This window comes from Boleophthalmus pectinirostris, unplaced genomic scaffold (assembly GCF_026225935.1).
Source record: "Boleophthalmus pectinirostris isolate CB_2022bp ecotype Guang Dong unplaced genomic scaffold, ASM2622593v1 HiC_scaffold_3, whole genome shotgun sequence".
Lineage (NCBI taxonomy): Eukaryota > Metazoa > Chordata > Actinopteri > Gobiiformes > Gobiidae > Boleophthalmus > Boleophthalmus pectinirostris.
In genome coordinates this window covers 40,746,552-40,773,736 of record NW_026571299.1, presented here as the reverse complement: position 1 = coordinate 40,773,736, position 27,185 = coordinate 40,746,552, and the positions used below count along the sequence as shown (strand labels likewise).

General features: G+C 39.3%; 2 protein-coding genes across 3 annotated transcripts in view; both read right to left on the bottom strand.

Moving 5' to 3' along the window:
- The window catches only part of arhgap46a (Rho GTPase activating protein 46a), a 30,718-nt gene extending 26,037 nt beyond the window's left edge, over nt 1–4,681 (bottom strand). For both annotated transcript variants that reach the window (XM_020935860.2, XM_020935861.2), the window contains exon 1: nt 4,454–4,681. In XM_020935860.2, coding sequence (XP_020791519.1) covers nt 4,454–4,467 — 14 coding nt within the window. In that variant the 5' untranslated portion in view covers nt 4,468–4,681. The remainder of the gene's footprint in view (nt 1–4,453) is intronic.
- Nucleotides 4,682–4,988: 307 nt separating this feature from the next.
- The window catches only part of sulf2a (sulfatase 2a), a 36,813-nt gene continuing 14,616 nt past the window's right edge, over nt 4,989–27,185 (bottom strand). Inside the window, exons 2-21 of the mRNA XM_020935863.2 lie at nt 15,638–15,885; nt 14,702–14,941; nt 14,473–14,624; nt 13,764–13,933; nt 11,420–11,570; nt 11,037–11,212; nt 10,836–10,964; nt 10,674–10,730; nt 10,430–10,559; nt 9,103–9,310; nt 8,534–8,792; nt 8,344–8,440; nt 7,985–8,079; nt 7,854–7,913; nt 7,598–7,767; nt 7,332–7,474; nt 7,110–7,218; nt 6,987–7,020; nt 6,536–6,589; nt 4,989–6,214 (exon numbers count right to left, since the gene is read on the bottom strand). Of these exons, the coding sequence (XP_020791522.1) occupies nt 6,184–6,214; nt 6,536–6,589; nt 6,987–7,020; nt 7,110–7,218; nt 7,332–7,474; nt 7,598–7,767; nt 7,854–7,913; nt 7,985–8,079; nt 8,344–8,440; nt 8,534–8,792; nt 9,103–9,310; nt 10,430–10,559; nt 10,674–10,730; nt 10,836–10,964; nt 11,037–11,212; nt 11,420–11,570; nt 13,764–13,933; nt 14,473–14,624; nt 14,702–14,941; nt 15,638–15,833 (2,661 nt within the window). The 5' untranslated portion in view covers nt 15,834–15,885 and the 3' untranslated portion in view covers nt 4,989–6,183. The remainder of the gene's footprint in view (nt 6,215–6,535; nt 6,590–6,986; nt 7,021–7,109; nt 7,219–7,331; nt 7,475–7,597; nt 7,768–7,853; nt 7,914–7,984; nt 8,080–8,343; nt 8,441–8,533; nt 8,793–9,102; nt 9,311–10,429; nt 10,560–10,673; nt 10,731–10,835; nt 10,965–11,036; nt 11,213–11,419; nt 11,571–13,763; nt 13,934–14,472; nt 14,625–14,701; nt 14,942–15,637; nt 15,886–27,185) is intronic.

The window sequence follows — 27,185 nt, the reverse complement described above, 5'->3', positions numbered from 1 at the left end:
TTTCATTGGATGGTGGTCTACATCGTCCTGCACACTCCAACAGGTTCGTGAACAATCCTATGCACATGTTGAGATGACAGAAAAAGCCCTGCACCTGTCCTGTGCACATTCTTTTGGCTCTTTTGTTTAACACCTCCCGTTTCTGTCTCGTCACAAGGGTCAGGGGTCAGTCCAACGCACAATTGGTCCCCGTGTGTGTCAACACTCAATTTAACTATAAAGTTTGTGTGAATGTAGAGCACTGGTTCCCAAGTACCTCCTGAGCTTTTTTTTTTTCACTTTTAAACACAGCACAAATAACTATGGTTTTCTTTTATATCAAACTTAATGCCATATTATAAGGATATAGAATGTACTACAAATAACATTTTTATAAATTCTACTCAAGCTTACCTTCTTATAAAAGCCCAAATCATTCCAAGTATCCCCTTGTAATTGCTTGCGTACCCTCAGAGTATATTACTTATATTTTATGACAATGAGAAGTTTATATTATATTATTTACATCAATGCAAATGATGTCTGGCTCTCCATGTAATGCATGTGCCTCTCAAAGCAACAATATGCAAAGTTGTTCAGTTTAGCATCAAGATTAATGTTATCCAAAGACATTGTAAAAGTACATTTAAAATGTCCATATAACCATAACTAATATTAAAGTTGTCTCTTAGCTGCAGTTGTGCATTCCTCACTCATCATATTCCGACATGGGCACACCAGTTCGGGAGTCATCTTTCATGACAAGAGTCGTCAGGTATGAGAGAGTTTGACACATGCGAGTTCACCCAGAGACAGCGAGGAAAAGCTGGGGTGCCAAAGAGTCATCAGAGAAGGGACCGACAGCAGGGACACAGACACATAGAAGAGAGCGGCCCGTGGAAAGAAGAATAAGGCAGACCTACAAGGTGCACTTCTGAACTGCAGAGTCACCGTATTCAGTTCCAGAAAGGAGGGATAAAACACTAACAAGCTGTCGATACTGGGTGTGGTGATGCCCATCTGTAGAATGGATGTTCTTTTAGCTCTTAGCTCACTGACTATTGTATCCTACAGAGCGAGATGTAGTGTTAGCACAGTCCTTAAATTAAATTGTGGTCTTCGTGTCTGCCCCACATTCCAACAAACAATTCCAAGTGCAACAATCAAACAATTACATGTTCTCCTAAGTGTGACAAAAAACAGCTGTGTGTGATTGTCCCACGCTTTAGATTCTACAGCCAAACATGCAGCAAAATATAAGCAAAAATCACCACATTTAAATTAGGATATGAGAGGAATCTATTTGAGCTGTGTGAAGTCTTTCTCAGAAAGTTAGAATTGGTTACCTAACTCAAGGAATGCCATATGCATTACAATGCCAGTGAAATGCAGCCTTCTCTTTATTTATGTGATTCCATACGACAATACAAACTATTGTTAGATCAACAGGCAGACTTCATTGAATGAGCACTCTCTTAACCAATCAGAGGACTTGTAGAGAAGGCTTTTGGACATGTACATGAGGTCTGGGGTGACCTGCTTCAACAGCTGCTCTAATCCACAACTAGAGACAGTTCCCCTCTCTCTGACACTGGATTAAAGCGGATCTCACAAGCTTGTGGAGGCACCATAAGCACAGCCACCATTTCCCATGCTGCTTCCCAAAGGGTAATTTGACATGGCCACAGTGAAGTCTGCAAACTGCCAAACTGTTCAGCCTGAATGCAGCTTAGTGCCTACCTCAATGGTGCTTCAAGAAGAACATCATGCCTGTATTGAAAACAACTTCAAAGCTTCTTGCAGTATAATCCTCCTACAAATTATCCACAGAGGAAAGTGGCACTCTGTGATTCTTGTAAAGGGGGCATTGTCTCCTCTGGTGGCCTGGTCTTCTCCCACAGAATGCTGGGAACTTCCGGCCTCTCTTCTTTACTCTGCTCTGGTGAACAGTCATTATCTGTCACTCGTTGGCCAGACTAATAAACTGCCTTAAATAGAACACGAGTCCCTGTTCTTTCTCCCAAATCCACCCCTTTTTTCCTTACTTGTACAACATGGGGGGACTCTTCAGGTCAGAGACGAGGGGGAACATGTGCTGCATGATCAGCGTGAGCACACAGGGTAGGTCTGCACCAGCTGTCAGCGAGTGAACAATGGGGTCACTTGTCCAAATAACACATATGAATCAATCTATTTAGTTATCCTATCATGTAATCTTCAATTATAGATATTATTGATATATATTTGATATTATTATAGCATGATCATTAATATGCTCCAAGACTTCAGTATGAAAAGCTCTAACGCTCTAACTAGCAAGCTGTAAAGCATGCCCCAACTGCTTAATCATATGACCTGCAATAAGCAAGGGTTTAATATATTAAATGAGCAAATTACACCTCTCACCTCCTCCTCGGTTACCTGTAAACATGAGTGAAAATATGTCAACTCTGATTCCAACACAATTGGCCTTATCTTTAATAAAATAATTAAGACATTATCACTGCTCTAAACTGTCTTCACTAACTGATGTGAGTTGAAGAATTTTGGGTTTAATGACTGAATGGGCTGACAGGGCACCATCCCCCGGGTCCCTGCTGACATGACAAACTAGGGTGAGCCTAATCCCAGTGCAGAGTAACAGGGTTAGATGAGGGGGTCAGAGCCAGGCCAAGGAGGAGCCACACAGGAAAGAACTGTCCTAAGACCACCACAACTTTCTTCACTACAGTCACAAGTTTTACAAAAGTACTTATCAAAACAATTCACCAAAATGATTCTAAATCTAATCTAGGTGTTTAGCAGGTAAACAGCTACCAGGAGGAAGTGAAGGTGCAGACGCACAGCCCTCCAGGATTAGGTGGGGAAGGGATTGTAAGAGGTTAACAGTAGGTCTGGTCTGGGTGGCCCTATTAGGGAGGGGGAAATGGATTATAAAGGGAACAGTACCGGGGGTCATGAGAGTATAGGAAAGGATTAATCTTTTTGGGATGTAGAACTGAAAAAAGAAATGAATATATAATGATGTATTTTGGAATGTTTTGTAATAATGTTACATGACATTATTTGATCAAATTCAAATGCCTTACCATTATCATTACCAGAATTGGCAAATTATGTAAGGAAAAGAAGTTACCTGTGTCTTAAAGTGGATAAACAGTATCCATTTTACCCTGTGAATGAGCTTTCATTTTACATTGGAACTGAGTGGGAGGATTTGGCTTAAGTTCAACCTACCAGTAGAAGGCACGGGCTTTGATCCCTACACCAAATGAAGTTATAATAAAACCATGAAGTGTAAGGTGGCTAATGTGGTTAAGGATGTTTGTCTCAAATACACTCACTGTCAGTGCGGTGAGCCACAAAAATGAACCAGATGAGAGATGAGTGCAAGAGAGACACACAACTCTCACAGGTAAAGACATGACAAGATAAATAAACAGTGAATAAACAGTCTAAACCTTTTGGACATTGCTTTATCTGTATTACTCCAAATGGGCGAAAGTTGTAAGTTGTAAGTTTAATATTAACACGTGGATTATATAATACATCATAAAAAGTCAATATGGGACACAACAGAACAAGTTGGGACCTATGGGAACACAAATTCAAAGAAGTGGTACATTAATTAAAGTTTTGTTGAAACTTAGTACTGTTCAAGTAGAACCAAGTAAGAATAACTTGTCACACTTTGCAAATATAATGGTTTCTCGATAATTTCTTTCATCTTTATAAGTACATACCACAGCATTTAACAATAAAAAGATAAAGAGGCCAGATATGAGCAAAGCAATGTCCCATATAAAACAACTGGAAGCTACTATGACCAGCCTACTCTATCTGTGTCGGTCTAAATTGTATGAACATCTGTTTGACTTAACAACAAAATAAAGTTTTAATGCAGACTGGATGGATTCTAAGCAAAGACGACGTAAAAGATGAAACCACCAGAGCGATTATCCAGCCACTTTTCACCAGATTCAAATAAGAGTAACACATGTCTTCCTGTAGCTAGCTACTTTACTTTACCACAGTAAAGAGTATGTTTGATCAAGCACATTAACTTAGCAAAGTTTGATTGGTAATTAAAATAACAATGTGGACAATTTTATGACAAGGGAAATAAGTCAATTAAAGTAAAGAAACGTAAAATATGTTCAAAGTTCAGGGGACAACATACCTTGACTAACATGAGTAGCTTAATACACGTGCCAGCAATATTGAGTTAACAGTTCGGATTAATCTTTTAAGCGGCCACGAAAACTTTATCACTTTTGAGTGTTATTTTAAAAAACACTGCGTAAGACAACCAGTTTTTGAAATCCCAGGCTTTGGAGTCGGACAGTGTGGCGCACGTAAACCGGGTGCTTTCAGTATCCAGGCGGAGAGCAACTTGCTGGATTGAGCCCGACACTCCAACTAACAAACTACTCGGTTAGTTTTGGATAGTTTAAATCGTCTGAACGTTTCTTACCTTGTACCGGCCATTTCTTCACATTTTAAACAAGTCGTAAACAAGAAGAAAATAGATTTCTGTAGTCTTGAATAGGAAACTTGTCAGAGATGTCCGTGCAGACAGCGTTGTGAGGACAAAATCCAACGGCGGTGGATCCAATGGAGTCTCCGCCTCCGCACTGAGTCATACCCGGGGTCACCGTCTGCACCTCCTCCAGCCCCCGGGCCCCGACTGTGTGAAGCAGGCAAAACCAAAACAGATTCTGACTCACTACAGTGGACAGTTTCACATCATTTTTTAACTGATTCGACTAGACTAGATTAGATAATTCATGGGCAGACTAAGTAATTTTAATTCATTAATTTAAAAAGACATAACTAACTAACAATGGACAACGCAACAAAATGTTATATAATATAGGCTAGATTAAAAAAGTAAACTCTATTCCTGCTCTGTTGTTTTTATTATACCACTTGTAGAGATTAATTAATTTTTAACTAGGTGATAGCGACACCTGCTGGAATACAAAGTAATTTTCAGACGTTCCAGAAAAGGTGGTCAAGATGTTTATTCACATTTATCTATGGAAATATTAGCTAAAAAATCAAACACTAACAAAGGCGTAGAGCTAAAATTCACAGCAATAGTCTATGTTTTACATTGTTGTGCTGTTCCACTGGAACACAGTAACCTAATCTCAGTTATATATACATACATCTCTTCACAGTGAACCCTTAAGTGCTTTTCATGTGTAAATAATGAAAAAAAACAACAACATATGAGTTGCAAGCAATGGAATCTCTCAAGCTACATTTGTCCATAATTTTCTCAACTCATAACACAATGAGGTCAGCCATTTCAGTAGGCTATTACAAAAGTATTGTAAACATCAATATTCATTGCACAACATACATTCAAATACATCCTGAACTGTACATCGAGATTTTCTTCAGTGTTTCACCTGGTAGCACCATGTATAGCAAGCTGAGCAACCTATAGGAGTGTCTACAGTGACAAACAATAGAAAAAAGGTTAGTAGCATTCACTGATGCAATGTTCGGGATATCTACCATTGTGCTAAATTGATTTCTAGTTTAAGCATGATCATATGGAACTCACTATGAAGATGGATAAAGGCCATCTACACCACACAGCTTAGGAGATGTTTAAACAGGACATTCATCTGTGTTAGAATTATATTACAAAAGTCTATGGCAAAACATCAGTCACAGTTGGTCATATGCAGTGTCTGTCTACATAGTATGAGTCACTGATACACTGTGTTGTCTATGATGTTTTGTAGCAGCAGGGTTGAATATCATTTTATACAGTTTCTCTTGATGAAGAAGAAAGCTATGTAAAGCAGATATAGAATCATGTATCTACAAGTAGTACAGTGAAACTGAATGCATTGTGCACACCAGACAGTCCCAACCCAATTACACTTATGGCAGCAAAGGTTCTGACAGCTGACAGAACAAAACATTAAAATACGTTTAATGTGTCCCAATACACTTTTGTCAAATGGTGGGTCTTCTTGTTCTTTCAGCTCTATGATCACCTTTCTCTTAGAATAGGGTTTTAAAAATCTACAGATAAAACCCAGAGAGGTGAAAAAGTTCATGGACCATCATGGTCATGATGGTCATCATCTACGGTCAAGGTCCTTGGGATTCTCTTGTACTCATGTTCTTCTCCCTGAAGAGCAGGAGGTCATCGTGGTAGGTGGTTGAATTTACGAGGAGTAGTTAACCGACCCATCCTTCCCAAATCTGCCCTCTGCACAACAAAAAGTACAAAGTGTTAAATACATTTACTGGAAACCATGACTCCAGATGTGGCATGTGCCTAATAAGGCTGTTAAGAATAATAGGACAATAACAGGACAGACGTAAATTAACATCTGCATTGCAAGACTGTTTTTAAGACGTGACAATGTCAAATGGAAAATTAAAATTTGCAATGCAGGTACTTACTTATAAGGCACAAAAGAAGAGAACTACAGTACTACAGAAAAAAGGTTTGATAAAGATAAATAAATAAACATGGAATTTAAGCTTGGCGGACTATAAAGGGACAGATGGGTTATGACCCACTCACAGCGATTTGGAGGAAGGCTTCTTCACTTTTGGCCTCTTTCGACGATGAACTGGCCTGAGGCATGCACAGCGAATACACACGCAGGGGAGACGCATGTGCATGGAGACACACACAGATATATACACACACAAAACACACAGACACACACCCAACCCAGACACACACAACAGAGACAAGCAATTAGCCTTTGTTACAAAAAGAAGCAATGTGTTAAAAAGGGGGCAGCAGACTTGAATTTTAGGCTCCAGTGACTTCCGCTTCTGCATGCCAAAGAGCTTTGATCACAAATGTAACACAATGTACATGACCCTTATTCCCTTTGCCATCGAGGTGATTTGAAATGAACATAACTTAAGACACTCAGAAGGCTGACACTTTTAAAATTCATGGCAGGATGAATTCCTTCTGTGGAGATCATAAAGTAATCTGTCAAGTTAAAAGGAAAGTATACCTGTATTCACTGAAGTAGTTTCGCTCTTTGCCTCCTGAAATGAAGGAAGTAAATACGGCATTGTGTATTTTGAAAACAATCAGCATTGTGCCTTTTAACCATTTTATTTTATTTCAGCTGTACCTTTTTCTGGATTGCATTGCTTATGTCCCTTACAACCCCTCAACTCCATGAGCTGTTGATGCAATGAATTTAAAGTGTTGCGGTCTAGACTGCTGACACCGTTTATCAGCTACAAAAATAAAAAAGACAGGATACATAAACAAAAGACGCAAAAAACAATGGATTTTAGAACAAATACTTTTTGTATGTTGAAACAATTTCAAAAGCTGACAAAGTAAATACCTGGTAAGGGTCAGTGTTGATGTCAAAATACTCTAGGAAACCAGTGGCAAATTCACAGAAGAGGAAGTTGTGTGTATCATTGATGGTCCTCAGGCACCAGTAGGTGTTGTTATTGGCGCTGGTGCATGCACAGAATGGGCCCACTAAGAGAGAACAGGAAATGTGGAAACAAGAGATAAAAAAACAAACACATCATGCTCCAGTATTCGGTTTTAGTGCAGTGGAATTATTCTTTAATTAACTTGTTCTAAGTGTGGTTTACTTACTTGTCCAAAAGGGGGCAGTCTGCCAATGGTGATTGTCATGAGTGAAACATGTAAGTCCTGGCATGCTGCAGGTGTCATTATTCTGGAGGCGCTTGAGAAATTTACGAAGTTTCTTTCTGCGCTTTTGCTCCTTGGCCAGCCACTGTCCTTTCTGCTTTGATGATGGAATTCTGCATAAACCCAATAACACATTTAATCACAGGAAAAAGCATTTTATTATTTTTTTTATTTCTGTATTAATATATAGAAAATTTACCCCAGAGAGTCAATATGTTCTGTGTTTAGTTTGAAAATTTCTTTACTTTTAAAAAGATAACTGTAAAAGAAAAAAATAAAATGATCAGTAGAATTTCACATGATATATATAAGCATGTGTTTGTGGCTTACCTTGGAGTGTTACACTGACATTCCTCTGGTCGCACCTTTTTCAAATGACCTTTGACCTCACGCAGATTCTTAATTTTACTTTGTAAAGTTTCAATCTAATCAAAAGTGTGAATAAGTAATAGAATATATTATACATCCCTTAATTAAAGTATGCTTAACATAGCACATACTTAAAATGCATATTTATAATGACACTAAAAGTTAACTACTCGGCTTTCAGTGTAAGTAAATAATAAAGTTACATAACTACAGCAGGGCAAAGTGGGTACTACTTCTGTCTTGTTGACTGAAGATTACACATTTAAAATCAAGTCAAGATCTCTTTCTGAATCCACACAAAAGGAAACTGAAAAGACTACCTCATGTTCAATGTGTAGTTTATGGTCCTTCCAGGCTTGGAGGGATTTGTAGAGACCCCCATCACACTTGACTGTGTCATTCATCAGGATAGAACACCTGCAGGATTAATAGTGTTCAGAGTTTACACATCAACAGTATAAGAGAATGGACCTGTGGTACAGGTTTCATGAGCACAGGGCCAGCACACACCTGTAGGTGACCTTTAGAGCAGTAGGGGGCGTTAGTTTGTTGCTGGTAGTAGGCTTGGCTGTGACTTCCATTCCACTGAATTCATCATTGTCCTCCTCGTACTGGAGTCTGTTCTTCTTATCTTTGACCCAGCTGCTGTTCTTGGTGCCCAGTGGCCGATAGCCCTCCTCTAAATCCACAGCATACAGATCTCCATCCAGCTCAAAGGACACTGAGCGAGCCCAGCGCTTCCTCATCACTGTTTTAGTGGACTTCATCTCTACATGATTATAACAGATGCACATTTTAGTAAAATACAACTTATGTTACTGTATACAACAACAACTATTACATTACAGTTTCAAAACACCTGAGCTATATTTTATTTGACCACTTGATGGCAGCAGAGATACACCACTCTCATAGACTGAATTTATGAGCAAATTTTCAGGCTTCAGATTAATGGCCTGTTTTGGTACCGCTTTGTGGGCTACTGCAAGGACATTTTAAAGTGAAGTACAAGTGTCATTCTGAACAAAATGAAATCTGTTATTAACTACTGAAGCAAGTGAGTGACAGGATGAACTTACTCTTCTTGGTGAGAAGTCTCTTTCTCTTTAGGATGGATGTTTTCAACGGTAAGTCAGCACAATTACAGTTGGCAAAGTTGGACGTTGGAGACAGCTTAGAGCCACCGCTGGCCATCAGAGCCTGCATACGTGGGGCATAGAGACTGGCCATGCCTTTACACTTATACAGCCTCAGCTTACCAGTTGGGTCCTCCACACACTGCCACTTCTGAAAATGGACACACAAAAATAAAGAAGAAATGACAATGACACATGTACTTGAAGAATATTAAAATTTGATATAAAAAGTTATATTTTGAGTTATTCTTGCATGAGAGTAGGTACTTTTCTATACTAGTTGATATTCAGGATCAATATACTGGTATGGATCTGCCCATCTCAACAGGAAAGGCTGGCATGCAAACTATGTTCACAGGATAGGGTCTAAATATTTTACTAAGATGGTTCATATTTCATCTTTTTCTCACACATTAGGCCACACGCCACTAACCCTCATCCTGAAGGCCTAAATAATAGACTTTGAAGTCAAATTGAGCCCTCTCTAGCTCTGTGACAGCATATTAGTCTAAATAAACTATCAGCCAGAGACTAAATTGTGCCTCTGCGTGAACTACACTTCATGTTGTACCCTTGAAATATTAATCGCCACCACTTCTCTGCTTGTGCAAGTAAGAGAGGATGTTATGGCTTCACACTATGATGTTTTTCCAGCAGCTAATTAAAAGTAGATCCCTAGAACAAGTTTTCTGTCTTCATCTTGGCCTAATGGTTACCTGACCGCCCAGAACACTTTGATAAAATTTTACAGAGACGAAAGGATCTGGAGCTGTATCCTGTCTCCTAGATATCAGAGGGCATGATTGGCAGGCAGATTAACCAATAATAAGAGAGATGCATGGTCCGTTTGCATCAAAAACAAACATATCTGCTTACATAAAAATAACATAAAGGACTGAGAAACAGCACAGAGTCAATAAAAGCACCAAACTATTAATTATCTCAGGTAAAAGAAGTTATATATTTTGTTCTGAATATTACAAGAATTTTGGAGGAGATGTCTTCTGGATTTGAAAGACACTACAAATGAGCTACAAATTGACAGCTGTGGTTGGATCGTCTCAAATTAGGATGGAGTCTATTGTCTCCCTCTATTGTCTGATTCCAGTTTCTTCTGGATTCGGCAGAATGTAGAAGGGACTGGCTGCATTGTGTCAGATATTGTTTTTTATTATTGAACCACACTGCTAAAATTTTGATTATTGCTTCACTTTGACTGACACATAACTTGAGAGCTACTCGTGTACCAAGTGAAAACAGAGAGTGATACCTGTCCCGGTTGCTGGCAAGGCGTCTGGTACTCTGCCTTCTGGCACAAGTCCTTTACTCGCTGATATTTGGGCAAAAAGTTCTCCTCCTGCGCCATCTCCTTTCCATCAGCTCGTTTGTGTGGAGGCTTCCTGGGATTACAAGAACATTTGCTCAATTTTGGTGTCAAGACATTTGAGGCACTGACCACAAGACAGTGCCTTGAATGTGAATGTGTCTTTCTGAAGGTCAATCAATAAATGTACCCTCTCTCCACAAGGAAAGAATCTCGCCAGGTTTTAGGCTTCTTGTTTACCTGGAACCTGGAAATAGTGAAACGATACAAAACGACAACAGTGCTTGCTAATGTAGGCTTTTATTGGAAGGACATTTAAAAGGATTTGCAAAAAATTCAATGTTTGCTTTACCTATTGACAGGCTTGTCTGTGTCTAGCAACTTAAGAATTGATTTTCCGTCCATTTCTGAAGGAATATCAACACCGGCCATGTCGAGCAGAGTTGGGGCTAGGTCAATGTTCAGCACTATGTGAGGGTTACTGCAGTAAAAGAGGATTAAAAAGTCAATTTGAAAAAATAAAAACGTAAAATGTTGCATTTTATTAACTTACATAGCACCTTGCTCCACATTTGGGCCTCGTACATAGAAAGGTACTCGGATATCAAACTCATAAGGCATAGATTTGCCCTTAACTAGTCCAAACTGGCCAATATGATAGCCATGATCTGAGGTGTATATAATGTAAGTATTGTCCAGTTCTCCAGTCTCCACAAGCATGTTATACACCTATGGGAAGAAGGGACACATTAGCATTGCAAGAGTATATAAGGTTATTTTATGTTTGCTCAAGTCTCATCTCTCCAGTGACAGCCTAACGAAAAAGGATTGAACAATTTACCAAGTGTGTCACTGAATACATTAGACAGTCCCAGTCAGAACAGGCACAGATCTCACAGGACTTGAGAGTGCTCTATTTGTCGGCGGTCGGCCTACCTTCTCTACACTGTCATCCACCGACAGCAATGTCTGCATCCTCCTGCGCTGCAGCATGTTAGTGAACTGCATGTGCACCGGCTTCATGGGCCCCGTGTACCGCAAGATCCAGTGCTTGTCTGGGTTTGGTGCGTAGTTGTAGCTGGGTGTTCTAAAAAGTTAAAATACAGCATTTACCCAATAATCTAAGTATAGATAATAGCAATCATTAAATTTCTAAGATTTAAAAAGAGTGCTTGGTCAAAATTATCATTCATACTTAAATAAATATCACAAATGTTCTCTCAGTTTCCAGTTACAGAAATGAATAATGTTCAACTTAGATTTAATTCCATTGTTCTTTGCTTGTGTAAACTATTTTTAATCTTGTCCCACCTCTTTCTACACTCTTCTGCAAGACTAAACAGGTCTTACAGAAAATGTGGGAAATGCAAAACATTGCAATCAATGGGTCTGTCCACAGTGAGAACACTGATCAATATTTAACTTCCAGCTATATGGAAGTTTAATTATTTAAGAATAAACAGGACACAATATCTAATGGGATGTGGAGAGGGAATGTATTTAACGTTTAAAGTCTATCGATTTGACTTTTAAGGATTGCTAATGGCTCAAAGCCGAACCCATTCTGGCAACTCTAATGTCGTGTGGAGATATGTCCTCAAGGTGCCAAGCAGCGACAGAAGTTTATCACCAGTCCAGACCAAGTTTTACAGCCTCTCTCACATACAGTTGATAAGAGCAGCGAAATAGCCAGCCAAGGAGCTCCCACAAAACACTACCCAGGGGAGAGCAAATTTATGGAGAAAGAGCAATTAAAAGTTTGTACAAAGACGTTGAAGCAGGGTGTTCAGAATATTCAGAGTATAAAGCTTGTGTGGCACAGGTTAATGATGCTGAGGGATTATATGAAGCAGAAGGAGGGAGTGGGAAGCTGGAAGAACATGGCAAAATTGCAGTCTCATTACTGGCCTGGGATCTGTCTCTGGAGGCCAATAGCAGGTCTGCCATTAGGCAGCAGCAGTTGACAGCCAATCAGGAGCATGGAGAGTTGGACAAAGAGTGGAACAGTGTGTGAATGCACACAGCCATAAATCACTGCCTATGAATTAAATATACATCAGTCATGCCGCTGTTTGATCATCTTTGACAAAATAGTACAAATTAGCAGGTCATTATCCCAGTTACACTAATGTGACAACACAAGAGCCAAATAAACTAGAGGGAAATATTGGCTGAGAGAGGAAGGACTCAGCTGCCAGAGGCTCACTGCAGGCACCAGAGATAAGATCGAGCTCAGATTATGGAATTTGTGTCATTCTGGGTCAAAGCAAAGACATGCATGTGTGCAGTGGTAGTATACATAGTAGTTTACCTAGTGTTTATAAACCTAGACTATGATGTTATACTTGTGTGTACCTAGTAGGGATGGGCATGATTAATCGATTAATCGATAATTGATCATTAAGAATTTCATCGATTACGTTAATTTTAATTGACAAACCGAATGTAGGTTGTTGTGCGTAGCGTGACCAAACAGGGGTCCGTACATGTAGCTCTCTGCACTCAGAAGGAGCGAGACAAGAACATTCGGTCAGTCTGCAGCGTACCGAAGCACAAATGCGTATTTAACGATGAGTTGTACAAGAAATTCCACGCTTTCCGTTGCGTTCGGGACAAGTGTGAGTCCATGTGCACAGTGTACAAAGCAGCACATATGTTTCGGTGTCCAGTGGGAAAAAGCTTTACCAGGTGAGAGTCGCGCAATGTTGATGACGAGTCCCCACGTCCCACCCCCCGTACGGTGTCCTGGTTTTGACAAACAAATATGGTCACACTAAACTATTCCACTGAATCATGTCTTTTAATCTGACAGAAATGGACAGCGCACAAGAGCTGTAGTTTTATCTTCGCTGAGTTTATGCATATTAGCGATGCAGTTTTAAGTTTCTTTTCTGTGAGAGTTGAACAAAACTGAATTAAACACATCATAATGTCAAACGGATTGATGTGGCTCTAGAGTGGTTACGGTTTATATGTCGTAAAGTTGAATTTATTTATGTAGATTAGTAGTGCAGATAGTAATAATAATGATGATCATTTTAATATAAAAACGTTAATGATTAATCGATAATCGATCGTTATTTCTTCCGACGATCGATTAAGAAAATTTCATCGAATGCCCATCCCTAGTACCTAGACATATGTATAACATACTGTAATGTAAACCTCATATTTACCCCTTATAACGAACAGTTTAACTATAAATTATGTATTACCGTAATATTATAGCATATGTACACTGCAATTACATGTGTTGGTAGGTGGTATGTGATGTACTTACATGTGTTGCGATGCATTGGGGAAGGCAGTGCTGTACTGTGGGGCTGAGTCTTCTGGTCCATGTGGGGCCACGTGGCTCAGTACCATCATGACGGGACGGTGAGGGTACATCCTCTTGGACATGCGGAAGTAGTTGATGCTGTCATTGGTAATGACGTCTGTCAGGTAGTCCTGTACACAACACAGACCTGTCAATCAAGATCTCAGTCTGGAGAAGGGTATCAAGGAGCAGGTGTCAAATCATCACAGTGGAGTATCACTTTATTAGCACTGTCAAAATAACAATCAGCTAACCACCATAGATTTTACAAGACTTATACTAGAGAGGTAGATAATATCATTTAAGTTTCAAATTTGCTTTTATAAATCTATATATTCATAAAACAGCATTTCACATTCACCCAAGTTATGACATGAGGAGGAACTGTAGGACATACAACACCATAATTACAATATAATACTTACAATAAAAGCATTGCTAACTTTGTTAACTACTAACTTCTATGACATTGTTGCAATCATAAAATTGTACCAATATGGCAGAATATCAAAACTTCATCAGCTGAGTAGTAAATAGAAGCCATTGCAGTCAATTATATTCATATTCATTCTATTTTAATGTTAATGTAATGACTATTTAATTACAGAACATTATAAGAACTTGCCCATACAGATCTAGTAAATTTTGTAAACTTTTTTTCTGCACACACCCTTGCATAGTCACTGCTGTGTTTCTCTCTCACTCCATTGCGGCAGAGGGTGTAGTTGTAGAAGCGTGAGTTTTTCACCAGTGCTACCCATTCCTTCCATCCCGGGGGTATATATGAGCCATTATATTCATTGAGATACTTCCCAAAAAAAGCTATGGATTAAAAGAAGGAAATATGTTAGGATTTGCAAGTTCTAACATAGCCCGAGTTAGTCAGTGTTTTCTCTCACCTGTCCTGTAGCCAGAGTTGTTGAGGTGCACAGCAAATGTATGTGGCTCATGGTGGGCCTGCCAGGATGGAGATGAGCAGTTCTCATTGTTGGTGTATGTGTGGTGGTTGTGCACGTACTTCCCCGTGAGGATGGAGGAGCGGGACGGGCAGCACATGGGGGTGGTGGAAAAGGCATTTGTGAAGTGGGTGCCACCCTTCTCCATAACGTGGCGTGTCTTGTTCATGGCCTGCATTGAGCCTAACAAAATAGAGAAAAGGTTTGAATGCCTAAGGCACAAGGATAGAGAATTAACCAAAACATTTCAAATGCAGGCAAGCATACGCCTACAATAACATTTATGAATATATTGCTCAAAGTTGAAAGTACAACAGCTCTTGAGCACATGTTAATGTAACTATGGACTCCTCTGTATAGAAAACTTTTTCACACCAATGGTGATTGTTTGGGAAAACAGATGCTTGACCATAAAATCTTGCTTTTCAAAAGGAGTCTTCTCTCTGGCAATCACAGCAGGACAAAGGTTGTCACAGAAGCCATTATAGGGCCACTTCAGTCCAACACACCGCTAAAGGACTTAAGCGGGTAGGGAGATGGCCAAGGTTTGGCACCCACACAATAGGAGCCAGAGACTGCCCTCATTTTATGCCAGCAATGGAGGAGCTGGCAGGTTCGCACATGACTTGGAGAGGGCCAGTTGTTCTAGTGCCAGGAGGTAGCATTAGGCCAATTTTCCCTTGCAAATGTTAAAATGAAATGGTTGAAATGCCCAGATTATCTGAAAAGGTAGTGGGATTATTGTTGTTTTTTTATATAAAAACCTGCAAAAAATAGTTTTTTAATTCTATATTTTACCAATACAAACAATGATCCACTTTATCCAGCATTATTGACATAAAGAATGGTTAAAATAATTTAGACAGTCCAAGGCCTTACCTAGTTCTATATCCTGGTCATCTGTGAGGATGAGGATGATATTGGGTCGGATATTGCGGAAATGGCGGTCTCTCTGTAACCGCGACCTGAGGCGATATCCTGACAGGTATCCAGAGCCTTCAGCTGCAGGCACAACTCCCACCAAAACAAGGCTCCCAATGAGGAGGAGAGGGGCCAAAAGCCCCCGCACTGCCATGTCTGTCCAGCAGTCACCTCCTCTGCTCCAAGCTCAGCAGCTCACACTTAACCTGAGAGAGAAGCCACAGAAGAAGAGAATAAGTAAGTCCACGCTTTCACAGCAAACACACATAAAACAGCTTTGCAAAAAATACCAGATGTCTTGCACTCCCATTACAGGTTGCTCTTCCATACAAATGCACCCGTTTGGGCTGAGCTCAGCTCGTTAATCAATCATTAATGATGCATTAGAGTGGTGTCATTGGCTCTGTGTAATGATCTCTGGTGATGAGCACATGCTGCCAGGTTGGGGCTAATGGGCCTGGGCCGGGGGCCAGCTCAAGCCTCACCCCCCTGAGAGGCTTAGAGAGAGATGGGCTGGAGAGGTGGGGGTCGAGGTGAAGGACAAAGTGGAGAATAAAAAAAATCAGGGTCATCGGACAGCTCCCTCATGCCAAAAGACAAGAAAACCAGGTCTGCAACTACCTGTAAGTTCAGGCAGCACGAACCAACCATGTCACTGCTTAATAGAGTGCAAGATGGAGATGTGAATAACAAGACTGACTTCTATGTGAGCCTAACAAACTAATGAACTAACAAGCTCAACACCTCAACAAATTGCTTTTTTCATCTATACATGCAATTTTTAGCCATTTCCTCATTACGACCTCTCACTACACTGGTTATATACAGCATTGCTTCCCTAGAAACACTCCAACATAATTAAGACCTTGGCTGTAAACAAGTGGTGGAAACTCAAACTTTGTACTGAAATCAAAAAGCAAACAGCAACAGAAATGAAAGCTGAAACTAATAACCTAGGTGTCTTCTCCTTTCTCACTACAATGATGAAACATGTTTTGTGCCATATTTGTAAACATCAAATTAATAAATCTACCATAAAAGCAACAGAATACATTCTTCAACACAGGCCAATGGCTTAGGAAAACTAGTATTCTGGGTTATTTTAATCATGACACATAATCAAAGAGCTAACACACCCCGGCGAGCAGAATCATCAACAGTTTACAAGCAGGAGCAGAAGTGTGCCCGCAGAGATAGCCAGAGCAGAGGAGGGGGATGATGTCTTTATTAGGAAGCTGACAGTGTGGCCTCGCGGTTCACGAGACTATCCCCTCTGCTGACATTTCTCATTTAGACAATTACCGTGCAATACAAATCCACACCAGGAAAAAGGGAAACGTGACTCGGTGTATATGAGTAATTATTAAAGGCCCTGGACCCAATTTTTTATATTTAAAGGTGCACTGTGTGTCTTCTCTAGTGGAGGTCCATCACCTGGTTCTCTCCATTAAGACATTGTCTGGAATGTTCCACAGTATGGCATTAGATTTAAAATTTTGTTTACAACACAGGCCCGCTCACAGTAAGAATGCAAGTTTTTAGGTCAATATTATTGAGCAAATGCAAGCTGGATATGTTTAATGCCATACCAGGACATTCCAGACAAAACAATAACATCTCCAAGCAGGTTGCGGACAGTGCACCTTTAAGCAAAATGTGTATTGCCCCAGTACAGATTATTATTGTACACAGGTCTTAATGTCAAAATAAGTCCACTGTGTACTGTCTGTATCTAATTATAAATAGTTCTATTGTTCAAAAAATCTGAAATGCATTAACATGTTAGCTTTACCACCACTGGTCTCTGGGACTTGTGAAAAGTGCTTATAAGATCATCATGGTGAATAATTAGGATTAGGGGTGTCGAATTATCATGTTAATTGCGATTAATTAATTACAGTCATATTTAGTGCGTTATGTTTTCGTTAATCTCATTTTTAATCTCTAACTTTACTGTTTCTGTATGCGAGTTGCTTTATTATAAAATCTGTTTTTATGTGTTGTTGGGACAACAACACACACACAAAAAACACATTTATAAATTTTTTTATTTCGGTAATTCCACTCATTGCCAGAAACCCACACAAAACGTGCGCAGTAAGAGAGATGTAAACGTCATGTTAACGTTGGCGGCATCAGTCGCACAATGGACGAGGTCGAAGAGCCAGTAGAACAGAGTCAGCAGTGCACAGGTAAAAACACATTCGTGTCTTGGAAATTATTCTCCCGACGTGAAATATAAAAGAAAATAACTAATATAATGGCGCCTACAACTTAAATGTCACTGGTGAAAACAACCTGCATAGGCTCATGATGTCTGCACTACTGTCCTATACACACACACACACACACACACACACACACAAACACACACAAACACACACACACACACACACACACACACAAACACACACAAACACAAACACACACAAACACACACAAACACAAACACACACAAACACACACACAAACACACACACACACACACACACAAACACAAACACACACAAACACACACAAACACAAACACACACCTTCATCATTGTCATTAACCTGAGAACGCGTGGACCACGTTTCCTTCCGTAGTTACTGCGCGGACATCGCTGTCCTCCCGTGCGCCGCATACGTTTTCTCGCGTACGCTGCGTAAACCGCGCTTCCTCCTGTGCGCCTCTAAACCAGAACTAACACCAAGACTAAAACCGGAACTAACCCAGTCCAGGACTAAACCAGGACTAAACCAGGTCTAAACCAGGACTAAACCAGAACTAAAACCAGAACTAAAACCAGGTCTAAACCAGGACTAAACCAGGACTAAACCAGAACTAAAACCAGAACTGAAACCAGAACTAAAACCAGGACTAACCCAGGACTAAGCCAGGACTAAACCAGGACTAAACCAGAACTAAAACCAGAACTAAAACCAGGACTAACCCAGGACTAAGCCAGGACTAAACCAGGACTAAACCAGAACTAAAACCAGAACTAAAACCAGGTCTAAACCAGGTCTAAACCAGAACTAAAACCAGAACTAAAACCAGGTCTAAACCAGGACTAAACCAGAACTAAAACCAGGTCTAAACCAGGTCTAAACCAGGACTAAAGCAGGACTAAACCAGAACTAACACCAGGACTAAAACCAGTGATCTCATATATAAAGCATTTCTCTATCAATAATATTTTTTAATATGGTTAAGGAAAGACTGGACTTTTTATTGTCTTTAAGTCGACAAAAGTTATTATGTTCAGATTTCCTCGTCTTTGCTACTTTACAGCAAACAGTTTCTTATTCATGGAGACTTGGGCTCAACAGACAATTTGAAGAGAACAAACAAGAACAACATTTGCAGGATGCGGTTGCTACATTCATGTAGTTTTAAAAAGCATAACAATATCAAGTCATCCAAAGTATTCAAATTACGTTACTCACTTTAAGTAATTAAATGGATTAAGTTACAAACTACATTTTGGGATATGTAATCTGTAATCTGTAGGGGAATACATTTTAAAAGTAACCTTCCCAACACTGCAGATTAGTAATAGTAATAATAATGATGATACTGTGGAATGTAAGTGACTGCATCTGTTAAAGTTTGTTATACAATAAATGACTTTATAAAGTCACTTTTTTTTGTTCTATATCAGTCTTTTGATCTGCCACAATAATGTAATAATGAATTTAAATGAAAATACCTCAAATTGAAGGCTTTTCTTAGCAATTTTTTGGTGAGATTAAAAAGAGATGAATTAGATTAATTAATAATTAATAATCTCTCAATTTTTTTAATCACATGACAGCACTAATTAGAATGCTTGGAATGTTGTTTAAAATAAACTACCTCTACATTCATTTATACTACAGTCCCTTTTCAGATGCAGTGACAGAAGCATTTTAGGAGAGTGGATTTCGGCCTAATTATATAAGGCATTTAGTTTGTGATGGATACAAACAATGATACCAGCTGCACAGAATTTGTAGTAAACCTCAAATGTGCTCACATCAAATATAAACAAGCCATTTGTTTATGTGTATGGTTTAATTAAGCGGGTAATTCTGTTTCATATGGAACTAATTAGCTCAAAGTTTTTACATATTCAACTAATTGAATAGATATTACAATCTGTGAATTTATAATAGGATTTGTAGTTATTGTTAACCAAACCAAATACATTAAAGAATTTCATGCGGCTTGTGTCTGCTATATAGTTATAAACTGTGACACCTGTGGATCATGCTGTTTGGACATTTTAAATTGCAATATTCATCAAAAACTTCATCTAAGACTTAATAAAACAAACAAGTCTTCTGTGACTGTTAGAAAACGGTGGTCTCTAATAAACGCTGACATCGCTATAAATGTCATCACAACAAAGAGCTGTGACGCTGTCAGCACCTCAGATGGATAGCTTCAGATCACGGTAGCGGGCAGTGGATTTTCTTTTGTATCAAAATGACTACGTGATGCTGCCGAATGCTCCGCAGATCACAGATTGAGAAAGTAAAACTGAAGAACATAGTAGTACAGAGTAGTGGGTGTATGCTAGTGGTGGCAAAATACTGTCTTAAAAATAAGTGAAAATGAACTGAGTGAAAGCTTCCTCAAACATGCACAAATCACTCCAAATGCAACTTTAGGTGAGTAAATGGTGAGTGGAAACAACTATAACACCATTAAAAGCTCTGAAACATCGATTTTTCATAACAGATGTGTTTTAAAATAAATAAACCCCAAAACTCTTCAGACTTTGAATTCCAATTATGAAATCATTCATTGCAATTTGCCAAGAATGATCACCATTTCATAATCAAAATAAAAAGGTTTCTATATAATTTATTATGTATCAGCACTATCTGGACAGAAAATAAAGCATCAAAACTCATACATGCATATTTATAAGCAAGAAGAACATATTTATGATAATATTTTGCAATGTCTAAGTTCCGACTGTACTGTTTACCATTAAGCATGAAAATATATTCAAATTCAAAAGGCACTTGAAACTAAAGATGAATATTTAATATAAAGAAGAGCTGCCAGAAAAGGCTTGAGAAGAACCAACTGTAAAAACATGTGAATGCTGTTGGCTGAAAAAAAAACTAAGAAGTGTTAGTGATCTAAATAAACTTTACTTAAACATGCTCTCATTAAGGTCTTTGCCTATTGCATACACACCTACGCATGTCCATCTGCCTCTGCCTCTGTAAACATACACAAACTGCAGTGATGGTGAACACTATAGCAGCTGTGTTAGCTCTGCTCTCATGCTCTGTGGGCTTGTGACTATCTTCCCCCGGAGGAGCACATGATCCCTGACCCTCGATGCTGCGGTTGTTTCGAATTGTCCTAGCTCCTTTTTCTCTGTCTCGCTTTCGTTCCTGCCGGGGGATTAAAACCAGACACAAGCTGCAAAGGACAAAAGTGCTAGAAGCGAGACATTTACTTAACCCGCTGCGTGCATTGCCTTTCAGAATGTTCTGTGAATACGCAATTAAAGGTTGTATCCAATATTTTCCCATATATCTAAAAAATATGTCTTTTTGCCCTTGTACAGATATATTGTATAAGCCCCTCTTAAGTCTTCTGTGAGCTGTCTGTATCTAATTAGAAAGCATTCTATAGTCAGATAATCAGGAAGTGTATATTAGCATGCTAGTTGTGGTGAATAATCAGAATGCTCGGTAAGTGAGGAATACATTTGGAATAGGCCTACTACAAACCATTTAAAATGAACTAGTTCTGGTTTTCACATTTTAAGACAGTAAAATAAGGTCCAGCACCTTTAAATGTAGGCTTGCGGTTTTGTATTTGATACTTGTTTATTTGCTCAGAATGCTGATGTGGTCAAAGCCTGTCCGCAACAAATAATGCAGTAGTTATTTATAGATCAGATTTACAAGAAAACCTTGAGCTCAATCTTCCGCACACATCTATCAATAGCTTTGTATGTAAATAAAGGCTTATTGACATGCCACGGCCGTAGATATTTTCTGACATTACTCCCGTGGGGCCGCCTTCTCTCCACAGATATTGAGGACTAATTGGATTTTGGGGCTTTTATCTGCTCTAACTGACACATACATTTCTTTCTTCACACTTCCCTTCTGCTTTCATCCCCCTGTATTGTTTATCTCTCTGGGTGGCAGATGCTACATAAAAAGGCAGAGCTAAAAGGCACAGGAAACCGCAGCGTCCAAACACACACAAGCAATTAGACTTTCAATATAGAGAAAAAACACCGAGATGAGGCAGTTAGAAAAAGAGGGGTTTCAGTCAGACTATTCTCCATGCTGAAAACTTAGAGTGCTGAGTATTATTCGAGTCCATTTTGCTAGATGGAATTACTGGGTACAATTCAAGTCTTTAAAGCAACACAGTCTACTCCTGCCACAATTTTAACTTGATTATTACACTAAAGAAATGCTAGATCCCTATTTTGATATCACAATTATAAAATATACTTGTTTTTATACAATAGAATGTAATAGTCAACACAAAATAACATCAGTTTATATTATCATGTGGTCCTCTTAGTACAGATATGAAGACTATTCTAGATCTAGGAAGGCGTCGACTTTATTTTCTGTTTTGTTTCGTTCAGCATGGATGTCTATTCAAATGAGTATCTAGTTTTTGTATAGCATAGAATTTTTCTCTTTTTTGACAATCATAAGTCTTGTGTGCTTTTATCAGATGACAATGACTGGTAGACCTCATTCTCAGCATCTCATCTCGCATCTTCTCATAGCATCAAGTAAGCAGTAGTTTGTTTATAATGTCAACACCCCCTCACGTCTAAACAGTCGTGCATGTCAGCAGTGTTCTTTTAAGTTATACATGTAAAAGCTGACAGCGCCCTCTCTTTTGCACAAACATATACATGATTAGATGTTATTGTGACGGCAAACACCTTTACCACCACAAAGATGCATTCACCTTATACTTAGTGGTGATAGTTCAATTTATTTAGCTGTTTAGTGGTGATTTATGTAAAAGTCTTTGGTGCTGCAGTCTAGTTTGCAAATGAGGTTTGTCTTAATGTGATTTGATGCAACAGAAACGTTATAAAAGGCTCTACTAATGGATGAGGGCAATCAAACTATTTGTATACAGAAAGTTCATCATAATCAAAGAAATAAAAGTTCATATTAAAACAAAATGATTAACATGCACTGATAAATAAATAACTTAACTAAATAAATCACAATTTAAATCACTAAAAATGCTGTTATTTATCTTATATAACTACAATTTATGCTGTATAACTTCCTCTAAGTGACAAGATGGAGTCTTATTATAAAAGCCTACTAACCTCGTATTAGACCACAACAAACACATATGTGATTCTTGCATTAGTTAAATCAATTTCAGCCTTCTTTAAAATCTTAATGCTTGTAACCATTTAAATCATAATCACCATTAAAACTTTTCTCAACTTTAGGAATACCCTCCCTCTCTGTTCTTATGCAAGTTGTGTAGTTTCAGTGTAGAGGGCTAGTTTTCTCCATCTCAGCTTTTTCCACTAAGTGAACCGCCAACGACAATGCTGATTCAGCCAAATAAGATAGAACGAAAGTGGATTTTTTGCCATTTAGACAGAAGCACAAGACAACATGAGTAAATATAACTCTCAGCAAAACTCATTAAAGGCTTGGGGCTGGTAAGGAAGCGCCAGGGACAGGGCCGAAAGTATATGAGATCATACGGAATTGGGTTCAGAAGCATGTTTGAACAGCCAGGATCATCTGAGGTGATCCTAATCCTGAATGATATCTGGAAGTCAGGCTGTGGAGAGAAGTTTTGCTGCCCCTCTGTCACTGGCTTGTAAAGAGGTTCTAAGAGACAGCAGCCATGCATCACCTGATAAAAACTTAATGCCTGTCATGTTTTATTGATAAGGCTGAATTATAAATGGTGTGACAACAGACCGGGCGATGTCACTGTATGATCCGAAGAGATGAAAGATATGTTACACTGGTCAGCAACATACAAGTGTCCTTCAACACTTAGGAGATAGGAGTGAGAAGAGTGCTTGATAAATCTTCCAGAGACTTTGCTACTTCGCTAATGTACTTTTCCCCTATAAATAAAACACCACGGGCTTTACCACAGTCTGATTCATCCAATCTGCAGCCCCCTGAGAAGTACATGCGCAGAATATGGGAAAAGCAAGTCAAAAACAGACATTTATTACATATTGAAGAAGGCCGAGTCATGGCGTACACTTGCAATTTAATCAGCGATGTCTGCTAATGCATATGAAATATGGAAGCGACAGCCCACAAGCTCCTCCATCACGAATGCAGACAGTTGGATGTGAGAACCTCCAGGCAGGATCTGCAGAGTACAAAGCCCCCAATGCAGATGGATTTTTCCCAAACACAAGCCAGGCTCAGACCAAGGCACCCATATAAAGCAAAAAAGAATAAAACAGAATACTCAAACAGCTATCTCCTCTTGTTATTTCCTCAGCACACATTTCCTTTCTGCCTTATACAGAGAAAGTGTTGGGGATTGCATAAATATTCTACCAATGGCTCTGTGGCTCACTGCAACACTACCAAGTCAATCTGGTCGCTCATAATTGAGGCTGGCAGGTCCGTGCTAATGTGTGACTTTGTTCACACTAGCCTGCCTCACATAGAACAGGCTGTGCACAACCTCCAAGGACCCTTGAATTTACTAACAAAAGTCGCTATTCAAATGCTAATTGTGCAACGGCATGCATTTATGTCAGACTAACTTTGCCCAACAGCAGTGAGTGCATACTACAGTTTTGAGTGGTTGTGTGTACGCACGCTTCGGTCACTGCGGTTCAATACTGTATGGAATGCTTTTTACATGTTAATAAGGAGCTGTAGTGTTTCCATCTATCACCCAGTGTTTAAAATCTCTTCTTCAGAACCAGAATCTTTTTGTAACAGGACAATGACTGACTACCTAAGGAAATGTATCCTTGTGATTTTCAGATTGAAATGGCACATATATACCTTATGTACTGTTACTAGTGTGAATTCATTAGATTTATAAGTTTTGCCTAATGCTCTAATACACCAAATTGTACGTAGTAATAAAAAAAAAAAAAGTGGAATCACTAATGAAGCTTAATAACACTATAATTGTAATAATTTCATGAGCTATAAATGGCTGCTACAAAACCAGGATATAACCTTGAAAGTTCAGTGGCTTTTAAACAGTCTTGTGGTTTCAGATGGCATCTGCCCATACATTCAGATGACAAATGTGCTTTTACTTGCTAATAACTAACTTTAATAGTTGGGAATGACATGAGATAATGCTGAAGCTGATCCCATTCACAAGAAAGATTTAATTTAGATTTCCCTCAGGTTGTGATAAGCCCGACGCACTGCAGAGATCTCCAGATGACAGTCAGAACGTTCACAGCGATTTTCTGTTTGAATACACACACACAAAGGGCTAGCGGTTGGACTTTAAAAAATGAGAAAATGAGATTCCTCCCACGATCAAGAGGCTTAGGAGATGTAGCATTGTTGTTTCAGTTAACAATGGTGTGTCCGCTATAATGGCACCTTTGCACTGTTTGCACAATATTCTTTAGTAACCTTTACCTTGTGGAATGTGCTGCCGAGACACTGAAATATGAAAGAGAGTCATTTTAGTACTTATCACATCATTAATCCTGCAGTGAGTCTGCTGCCCCGAGAGAAGGGGTGAGACGCTGATGTTTTCAGGCTAGAAACACAGAGGCTAATCGCAACTCATTCAACACATTTTAGGCAGAGGGGACAAGATGTTAGCAATACAAAATTCATATGCCAACAATATATAGCATTTGTAGAAAGCAAGGATCTATTTGTGAAAGCCATCAATGGTGAAAAGCACTGCACTGATACCAAGCTATTTTAGAGCCTGTGTGTTGAATACATTATTTTTTTTTAAAATCAGGAAATAAAAAAGGACGATATGGGTAAGATAGTGGCTGATATTAAATAAAAGGGTGACAATAGAGACATTTAGAAACAACAAGCTAGTTATGTTTTCGATAGTAAAAATGATAACAAAAGGTTTTGTCTTTGATTTAATGCAAATACTGTGCTAGTAATTGTATTGGTTGGACCTGGACTGAAAGGGCACTCAAGTGGCAGGTTCAGACTTTAACTTTCAACCATCACTGAATTTAATGAACAAATAAATGTCTATTAACAAATAATGATGTATATTTGAACTATTATGAAAAGCAAGCAAGTAGGTGATTTTATTATTTTGCTTTAGAGAAAAGAGACATGACATGGTCATCTCTAAAACTATCCAAACAGCTTCCTAATAAAATTTAAACTATTTGCCAATGGTAGAATGCATCCAGAATCACAAAGCAATATAGGAAATTGAAGCTAGCTTTACCAGCGTCATCTGTGTGCCTGCTACTCTATCACCCTGAGCAGCCATTATGCTATAGCTGGTGTCAACATGAGAGATGGGGAGGCTGGAGGATTGGTGGGATGATTATAAACAAAACAAAAGGCATGTTCACACTGGAGGAACAAAGCACGCTGACACACTCCCAGGGTCTTGATTTTGACTAGAAATGTGTACAGCAGACAGACAGTTTATCACTTCCAACACTCCACCCCAGGCACAGAAAGCCCAAACAAGAGTCCCTAATAGTTAGCTAATTATCTCTGATTGTGTAGGATTGAACAGCACTGTGCTGTTCTTCAATTGTTTAGCTTCAGCAGAGCTCGGGGATATCGCACAGCAACTGTCTGCTGTTTTGTCTGGTTCAGGTTTTACAAACTATCAGTGAGGATGCTCCTCATAATGACTTTGGATGGGAGCCACAGCACAAATAAGTGGTTTAAAAACTGCAACAAGGCTGATTGATGACTGAATTTACTGCTGCAGTCTGGAAACACATTTCACTTTTATTCACACTTCCACTCTCTGCTTGCTGTTTCCAGGAGCAACAATGAGGTATGTGTGGCAAGCGTGGTGGTCTGCAGGTTTTAGAGAGCTCCTGGCAGGGTCCACCAAAGGGTCACAGCATTTACCCCTCCTCTGCATCTCTGCTGTATGCTCCAAGAGAAGCCACAGAGAACATGGAGGTGTGAGAGACAACAAAACAGAGAGCCCATTGTCGCCCCCTCGGGTCCGACCCCCTCTGTCCTAACTCTGGGGCTTTAGGACCCAGAGAATGAGCTGCTGTCAATGGTGTTTTGTAAATACGTGGCTGTTCTCACTTCAGATGGGTTTATTCAGATGTCAGAGGAAAATGTGGCTGCTTGGCAGTCCATGGGTGTCTGTGCCTTTCCTGTTCTATTGAGCCATGTATGGGAAAGCCATTAGCAGAGCGTCACAAAGAGTGACCCAAACGCCAGCTCCTTTGGGACAGGGGTTGACAGCTAAAACAAGTGAGCGAGCTGGTGGACAGGGCAGCCTGCTGAGTGATGGCTGTTTCTTATTGGCACTTATTGACCAGAGGCAAAGCCCCCCTACAGTGTCTCCCATCCAAAGTTAAATGGATTACAG